The sequence below is a fragment of the Oncorhynchus gorbuscha genome, linkage group LG12 (assembly GCF_021184085.1).
Source record: "Oncorhynchus gorbuscha isolate QuinsamMale2020 ecotype Even-year linkage group LG12, OgorEven_v1.0, whole genome shotgun sequence".
In the NCBI taxonomy this organism is placed as follows: Eukaryota; Metazoa; Chordata; class Actinopteri; order Salmoniformes; family Salmonidae; genus Oncorhynchus; species Oncorhynchus gorbuscha.
Window position 1 is genome coordinate 72,039,110 of NC_060184.1, and position 9,270 is coordinate 72,048,379.

The window sequence follows — 9,270 nt, forward strand, 5'->3', positions numbered from 1 at the left end:
GCTTTCTGACTGCCATGAGGCATGAGACCATGAGGGTTTGCTATAGGGCTTTCTGACTGCCATGAGGCATGAGACCACGAGGGTTTGTCATAGGGCTTTCTGACTGCCACGAGGCATGAGACCATGAGGGTTTGCCATAGGGCTTTCTGACTGCCATGAGGCATGAGACCATGAGGGTTTGATATAGGGCTTTCTGACTGCCATGAGGCATGAGACCATGAGGGTTTGCTATAGGGCTTTCTGACTGCCATGAGGCATGAGACCACGAGGGTTTGTCATAGGGCTTTCTGACTGCCATGAGGCATGAGACCACGAGGGTTTGTCATAGGGCTTTCTGACTGCCACGAGGCATGAGACCATGAGGGTTTGCCATAGGGCTTTCTGACTGCCATGAGGCATGAGACCATGAGGGTTTGATATAGGGCTTTCTGACTGCCATGAGGCATGAGACCATGAGGGTTTGCTATAGGGCTTTCTGACTGCCATGAGGCATGAGACCACGAGGGTTTGTCATAGGGCTTTCTGACTGCCACGAGGCATGAGACCATGAGGGTTTGCCATAGGGTTTTCTGACTGCCACGAGGCAGGAGACCACAAAGGCTTGTCATATGGTTTTCTGACTGCCATGAGGCAGGAGACCATAAAGGCTTGTCATATGGTTTTCTGACTGCCACGAGGCAGGAGACCACGAGGGTTTGTCATAGGGCTTTCTGACTGCCATGAGGCATGAGACCATGAGGGTTTGCCATAGGGCTTTCTGACTGCCATGAGGCATGAGACCATGAGGGTTTGCTATAGGGCTTTCTGACTGCCATGAGGCATGAGACCATGAGGGTTTGCTATAGGGCTTTCTGACTGCCATGAGGCATGAGACCACGAGGGTTTGTCATAGGGCTTTCTGACTGCCACGAGGCATGAGACCATGAGGGTTTGCCATAGGGCTTTCTGACTGCCATGAGGCATGAGACCACAAGGATGAACCTGGCCAAAGGCTGGGCCCTGAACACTGTCTTCCTGCAAAACGATGTCGCCTGGAGGATGAGGAAGGATGTCATGGCGCAGCCACCAGACGAAATGGGTGGAGTCTTCATCTACTGACTCTTCTTGGACAGGGGAGGGTGGGACAGGAAAAAAGTCAACTCACGAGTCGCCTTTGAAAGGTTACAAGAAACATCTCATCTTTCAATAGAAATGCTTATACACATTTTTGTTTTATAAAACGTATACTGAAATTATCTGAATTAAAAAGAGGTGATGTACCAGGCCTGGGTCAAATAATAATGTCATATACTTACAGATACTATCTTCATGCTATCTGCCTCTTCACACCCTTCAACTGTGGTCAATGTCTATGTTATCAGCATCTTGGCTGACTATGCCAGGGTCAGCAAGGGATGAGCCTGTATCCCTGTCCCATGTATAAGAAACCTAGACATACAGACCTGATTTTCCTCTTAAGTCCCCTGACCACTGGATGCTGAGGGAAGTGGCTCTGCTCTGTGACTGGAAATGAGTGGGAATTTCACTTCAAGTGGTAGCTATTTTAGTTTGCACAAGTTATGGATGGTGTGTGTGTGTGTGTGTGTGTGTGTGTGTGTGTGTGTGTGTGTGTGTGTGTGTGTGTGTGTGTGTGTGTGTGTGTGTGTGTGTGTGCGTGCGTGCGTGCGTGCGTGCGTGCGTGCGTGCGTGCGTGCGTGCGTGCGTGCGTGCGTGCGTGCGTGCGTGCGTGCGTGCGTGTGTGTGTGTGCGTGGGTGGGTCTCAACCACATACTGAATACGATAATGACAATGTGTGTGTTTATCTCATTCCAAGTAATTTGTCAGAATTATACTCTATTGATATACAAATTAATTGATTAATCAATAACAATATCATTTTGTGCAGCCAATTTACAATAATTTGCATTTTTATTGAACATATTTTCAAAGAATACCGGAAGATGGAAACAATGCAATGGTCTTATAGAAATTACTGTTTTTGAGTAACTCATCATCACACCCTGATGTTGTATCTGCTCAAGTGCTTTAGAAAATATTTTTGTTTGATAGTCAACCTGTCATTAACACCTCATCCTAACACCCTTATCCACATAAATCAACCCCTCTATGACACTTGATGCTCTCAAAAAGCATTTAAATAGCATCATGTGGCATCATAGTAACAACGTTCTAACCTTTTTTGGTCCCTTTTTATTTGAAGTGCATTTTATGAAGGCTTCATAAAGCCTTCATACAGGATTCATAAGCACTATATAGATGCTTCACAAATCATCATGTTCTATAATGATTCATAATGTGGTATAACTGTGTAACATCAACTTATTTGTTCACGTTTATTAATCTTTTATAGAGCATGAAATACGGTTATAGATTATGTGTGACCCATTTATGCAGTTCTAATGAAGCCTTCATAAGATGCACTTCAAATAAAGCAGGGCCCGTTTAAAAAAAATAATTTTGTAATAAAGCATATCATAGCAAACAAGGATGCCATTTCTTTATGTTTTTGTTTTACAGTTCTATACTTTATGACAGGGTCGTGTACGTTGCATTAAACAAAGTGTGGTTGTCAAGCTGTTTCAACAGATTTATGGGAACTTACAAAAAAGCTTTTGACTTCATGTAACAAATGCCAACTATCTTGAGATATGTTATAGCAAAACAGTTCGTCTGGTATTGCACCTATTTTTAGACCTTTTGCAACAGGAGTAAAGAACTGTGTTCATTAATAGAGAAACTAAATCTACAATGAATAAGATTATTAGACAGTTGAATAAGACGATAACATGCACAATGTGTTACCTCTCCTTAGCAGCAGAGAGGCTTCATATATATTACATATTCAGGGACATTCACTCTAGAGAATTACTCTCAACTTAAACCTAAAATAAAATAGTATCTATAAACATGCAGAATTACTCACTCTGTTGAAGCAAACAACTCTCAATAAAATGTCCTAGTAATGGCTTTATATATTAAACTACACTAGATATGGAGCAGATGCATATATTTATGAATCTGCTTATGTCCATTTGGCCATTTGTATAACTAATATATATTTATTTTTTAATAAAAATGTTTCCATAGATATTTGACATAATGCACATTAGTTTCTTCACTCAACAATTTGTCCATTCAATTATATATGCGTTCTATATATGCTTTACTCCTCAGACACCAGCTGATGGAGTTTTCATCTGCAAAAAATTGCACAAGAAATTCTATTTATCACTAAATTCTGGTTCGGCTGGCATGAGTTTACATAATTGAGACCAAATGCTCATCATTCTTCACTTACTTTTGCACAAATAAACTTTCCAGTCAATTTAATGTTTTATGTATGAAACATTAACCTTAATCAAAACATACCAGAACTCCATTTCAACTTCAATCACTTCAATAGTTTAGCCTTAACATCCCATATTCAGCCTTTCAACATGCAAATGAAAGACAATTGAATGTCTTCTGTATTATAATATGTTGATTTAGAAGTCTGTAGAAAATGTCCAATCGCACAAATTTGCTGTAATTCTTGTCAGTTGATTTGTTTTGCATTCTTGTGTTAAATGTAAGAAAAAAAATGACAAAAAAGATAGAAGTATATCTATATAAATCATTGAATTTCTAAAATAAAGACGATTTCAAAATGTTGTGTGGATTATATAAAGTCATTGTGTTGAATCCCTAACTGGCCTGTTTATGGGACTATCGGTAACAGGACAATCCTTCAAAAAGAAAGAAAGATTCAAAGAAAAACACACGTTGTTGTTTTCATTTGATTGTCGCTGGTTTAGGAGAGCTGTTTAATATCATGCATCGGCACCTCCTCCTCTACACCATCCTCAGCGAGCGCAGGGCTGTTGGATTTGTGGCCCTTGGGTGGCGGGACGGGTGTGGCGTCCTCGGTGACCCCCACAGCCCCCTCCTGGCCCTCCGCCACAGTCCTCTCCTTCTTCAGTTTGGCTGGCACATGGCTGGCAATGGATTCCCTGAGCCGCGAGCCGGACTGCTTGAGCCTCTCCCCAGACTGGCGGATCTTCTGCCGACGCTCGGTTGATACGATGCGCTCACCCATCTGGCCAACCTTGCTGCTCATGTTCTCTTTCGTCTTTGTCATGTTCAAGCGGGAGAAGGTGGACTTGAAGCTCTCAATGCGGGTTAGGCCTGATTTCTTCATCTTAGCGGCCGTGGACGAGGCTTCCTCCACCACCATGTACTCATCATCAGACTCAGGGGGGAGCTCAAAGTGGTCTGGCTCCACTTCGGCCACAGACGGTTTGGGTTCCTTGGGATCCTTGGGTTCTTTGGGTTCCTTTCCGGCTGCCACAGCTGACACCTCACTGTCCCCCTGTAATGAGAACAGAAACCAGATCAAGTGTCATAAAACTAACTCAAAAGAATCAAAGGGATTCACAAAAGCACTTGTGAGTCTGCCTGCTAGAATACATCTGTAATATCAAGTGATAGCATTTTATCAGTTTCTGAATAATGTCTGAGCACTGACAGAAGCATTGCAATAGTATTGAGCTGTAACACTTAGAAAATAAAGACCTAAAATAAAAGTCTGGATAGATGTTTGGAGGAGAATGGCAGCCATAATATTTCTGTTTGTGTCTTATTTGTATGATCTAAATCAGGTTAAATAAAGTATCTCACGCCTTGACAATCCTGAGAAGGAGAGGCCAATTGTTTTCGCTTAATGCCGCGGTTCCCATAACCCAGTTAAGACATTAGTTAATTGGTTAATGTTTCATGTTTGAAATAAGAGCAGTCATTATGAAGACATTGCCAAGAATCATAAATCCTTCTATTTTATGATTGAGCATAGAGTGCAGCTACAGTGCCCTCAGAAAGTATTCATACCCCTTGACTTATTCCACATTTTGTTGGGTTACAGCCTGAATTCAAAATGGATTCAATATTTTTTTTTTCTCACCCGTCCACACACAATCTCCACACTGACAAAGTGAAAGCATGTTTTTAGAAATGTGTTTTTGGAAAGTCCTACAGAAGGACTTTTGTAAAGTTGAAAATTAAATACAGAAATACCTAATTTACATAAGAATTCACACCCCTGAGTCAATATATGTTGTTGATTATTGCTAGACCACCATTTTCAAGTCTTGCCATACATTTTGAAGCAGATTTAAGTCAAAACTGTAACTCGGCCACTCTTGGTAAGCAATTCCAGTGTAGATTTGGCCTTGTGTTTTAAGTTATTGTCCTGAAAAGTGAATTAACCTCCTAGTGTCTGGTAGAAAGCAGACTGAATCAGGTTTTCCTCTAGGATTTTGTCTGTGCTTAGCTCCATTCTGTTTCTTTTTTATCCTTAACAATTACAAGCATACCCATAACATGATGCCGCCACCACAATGCTTGGAAATATGGGGAGTGGTACCCAAATGTATTGGATTTCCCCAAACACAACACTTTGTATTCAGAACAAAAAGTGAATTGCTTTGCCACATTTTTAGCAGTATTACTTTAGTGCCTTTTTGCAAACAGTATGCATGTTTTGGAATATTGTTATTGTACAGGCTTCCTTCTTTTCACTCTGTCTATTAGGTTAGTATTGTGAAGTAACTACAATGTTGTTGATCCATCCTTAAGTTTTCTCCTATAACAGCCAATTAAACTCTGTAACTGTTTTAAAATCACCATTGGCATCATGGTGAAATCCCTGAGCGGTTTCCTTCCTGTCCAGAAGGACGCCTGTATCTTTGTTGCGACTGGGTGTATTGATACATAATCCAAATTGTAATTAATAACTTGATCATAATCAAAGGGATATTCAGTTTCTGCTGTAAGGTGCCCTTCTTTGCGTGGCAATGGAAAACCTCTTTGGTCTTTGTGGTTTGAATTTGACTGCTCGACTCAGGGACCTTACAGATAATTGTATGAGTGAAGTACAGAGATGATGTTGTCATTCAAAAATCATGTTAAACACCATTATTGCACCAAATAAAGGTGAAATAAAATGTAAAAAATTGTGAGTGAGGTCATGCAACTTATTATGTGACTTGTTTAGCAAATCTTTACTCCTGAACCTATTTACATTTACATTTACATTTAAGTCATTTAGCAGACACTCTTATCCAGAGCGACTTACAAATTGGTGCATTCACCTTATGACATCCAGTGGAACAGCCACTTTACAATAGTGCATCTAAATCTTTTAAGGGGGGGGGGGGGGGGTGAGAAGTATTACTTTATCCTATCCTAGGTATTCCTTAAAGAGGTGGGGTTTCAGGTGTCTCCGGAAGGTGGTGATTGACTCCGCTGTCCTGGTGTCGTGAGGGAGTTTGTTCCACCATTGGGGGGGCCAGAGCAGCGAATAGTTTTGACTGGGCTGAGCGGGAACTGTACTTCCTCAGTGGTAGGGAGGCGAGCAGGCCAGAGGTGGATGAACGCAGTGCCCTTGTTTAGGCTTGCCATAATGAAGGGGTTGAATAGTTATTGACTCAAGACATTTCAGCTTTTCACTTTAATACATTTGTAAACATTTAGAAAAACATAATTCCATTTTGACATGACGGGGTATTGTGTGTAGGCCGGTGATAATTTTTTTCTCTCAATTTAGTCCATAAATTCAAGCTCTAACACAACAAAATGTGGAATAAGTCAAGGGGTGTGAATACTTTCTGTAAAAACAAATGTAAATGAGTCTAGCTAATTAGGATTGTAATTCGCACGCAAATACATGGTCTAGCACCACTTTACTTCAAAGTGGAACGGTCCACTGCATATATTGTTCTCACTTAATAAAGTTGGGAGTTTAAAGGTGAACTGGGGACTATTAATCATACTCACACTGGCTGATATAGCTCAGCTATAGGGGGTAGAAAGCTAAACATATCACATCATAGCTTTTGCAACCTTTTACAGTGTGTAAGTAGCTTTAAGGAAGCTGAGTCTGTTTCAATGGGCAGCTTTATCAGTCAGGTAACTTGATGTCTAATATAATACAACAAATAAGTTTTAAAAAATATACAAATGATAGGTTAAAAGTATCATGCTAAATCCTTACAAGTATTCAAGTTCCATTTATGGTTGACGAAGTGTACTTGCAGTGCCTAATTCAGAGTTGCAGGGCTGTTCCAATATAGCTACGTAGCTAGGTAGGTACCATTCAATATATGAGATATAATCACTATTAATGTACTGTATCATTTATATGCCTCTTGCGTATTATGTGAAACCTGATGGTATCACTTTATTTTGCAGTCCCCTAATAACCTGGTATTTAACTTAAAACCACAGGGTAACAGCTTACGTACATATTTATTGCTACCAAGAACCATTGGCAACAAACTAGATACATGTTTTGAAGTAACTATTCAATTTTTTATTTTTTTAGTAACTTCATATTTTAAAAAACCCAGATAGGTACCAGTAGTAATATTACATAAATCATGACATTTTCTATAAGGTATTTTAGTACCAAGTGGTGTTAAAATGTTAGACAATTGATCCAGTCATCTTAGATAGCTTTAATTACAGCATGACATTCCATTTTCATAGAAGGGAGAGTATGAATTTAATCAATTCATTTGATGCTGATTTCAAAGCATGTGCTTGATTCAACATTAGTATGTGAGGCATGTCAAACTGCATATTTTTCAGTGATTATGCGGCTGCCAGTGAATCTAGTTTGTCTTTGGAAAAAACATGTTGTTCTTTATGTTATTTGACCTTCCCCTCTTCTTTCCTCATCTCAAATAAAATGGCTGCCAAAATCCACTACGCCCCCATCCCTGGCTGCTTCATCCAAATCGTATCATCATTGGCTATTTGCCACATAGGTTCTTGTTCTTGAGTGCAGCATCTAACCTTTCAGTAGACTGCAGTATATCTTGCGTGCTGTCAAGGGAACTTAGACCCTGAAATACTCTGGTCAACGGTGGGCTTGCAGCTGTTAGCTCTGAAGGCCAAAGTAAAATTAAGCCGGTACCATTCTGTCATCTAAAATAGTCCATGCTTTGATTTCACTATAACACCCTCAATTTTATCAGATGCTTTCACCCCTCCTCTCTGTTGTTTCTGTTGGCAAAATCTGACCAAATTCCTCAAGTTTTTAACAATTGACCACATCCTTCTACAACTATTGAGAGTATGATCCTCAAATAACCGATAATGAAGTCAGTTAGTGGATAAAGATGACAATGATTACTACCACTTGCTTCTGACACCATGCTTTTTGCAACAATGCAATTGGCTGGATGGGATTACCTGGTAGATGACAACCCGGAACTTGTTCTTGGCCAACAGTTCCTCCTGGGTGGTTTCCACCTTCTTGACGCGGATGTTCTGATTCTCTACCCGTACACGGACGTCCTTGATGTGGCAGCTGACCTTGCGTGTCTTCTCCAGCAGCCTGTCCACTGTGCTGCTCGTGGCGGCATGGTTTACCGTCAGCTTCACCACATCCTCCTGGATGGTCTTGACACTGTTCTCCAGCTCGAGCTGCCTCTCCTCCATACGCGTCTGGCACGTCTGCACGTTGTCGATGATGCCCGCCACACGCTCCAATAGCGCCATGATGGTTGCACTATCGTCCCCCACAGCCAGACCTAGTTTATCAGCCATGGTTGGTGTCTTCAACCACCGTGTCTCGGATCCAAAGGGAAAATGTTGAGGTTAGAAATCCTATTTTTTCTTAGTGGTCAGTAGAAACCACAGAAAGGGTAACCAGGCCTCTAGGTAGCTTCAACCTGAGACTTGTCAGAAAGGGTAACCAGGCCTCTAGGTAGCTTCAACCTGAGACTTGACAGACCAGCAGGGGTTGGGTAGGATTTGGTTGGGTTGCTGGATCATTGGGCCATGGAGGGCAGCAGACACCTCGGCCAAAGAGACTCACCCTGGAACTGGTGCCTCACCCAGATCCAATGCACAAGAACATGGAGGCTCCACCTCTCTACGGTGTGGGCAGCTCAGATGCGAGAGGGCAGACACCGTCAGGCAGGGCTCAGAGTGAGAGAGTGACAGAGAGAGACATGGGGCCCAGACTTGTCATGCGTTCACCCCAGCTAAAAATACTGAGCGTAAAGTGACTCCTCTACATTTTTTGAAGATGTGTGGCTGGGATCATGGAAACCCCCTATCCATTCTACTTCCATCTTCTCTAAGCGAGTTATAATTTTACAGTTGCACCATTGGACAACAATATGCGAGCTATTGCCCTGAATGCCTACAGCACAATCAGGAACATATCTTTAATTGGAAAAACCTCTCAATGGAGCTATCGTTAAATAGAGTAGACCTTTTACGCTA

General features: G+C 41.3%; 1 protein-coding gene across 1 annotated transcript; it reads right to left on the reverse strand.

Annotated features, from left to right (window-relative positions):
• Positions 1–1,886: 1,886 nt before the first annotated feature.
• Positions 1,887–8,989, reverse strand: LOC123990273 (caveolae-associated protein 4a-like). The gene is made up of 2 exons (XM_046290861.1): positions 8,230–8,989; positions 1,887–4,348 (listed from the first exon to the last, which is right to left on the reverse strand). The coding sequence occupies exons 1-2, from the start codon at positions 8,584–8,586 to the stop codon at positions 3,791–3,793; spliced, it is 915 nt and encodes a 304-aa protein (XP_046146817.1). The 5' UTR covers positions 8,587–8,989; the 3' UTR covers positions 1,887–3,790.
• Between the last annotated feature and the right edge of the window lie 281 nt (positions 8,990–9,270).

Bases quoted from the DNA above. Each gene is read 5' to 3' on its own strand.
- LOC123990273 (XM_046290861.1), bottom strand. From the start codon at position 8,586: ATGGCTGATAAACTAGGTCTGGCTGTGGGGGACGATAGTGCAACCATC. The intron at 4,349-8,229 runs GTAATCCCATCC...TTCTCATTACAG, and splicing joins TCCGGGTTGTCATCTACCAG to GGGGACAGTGAGGTGTCAGC.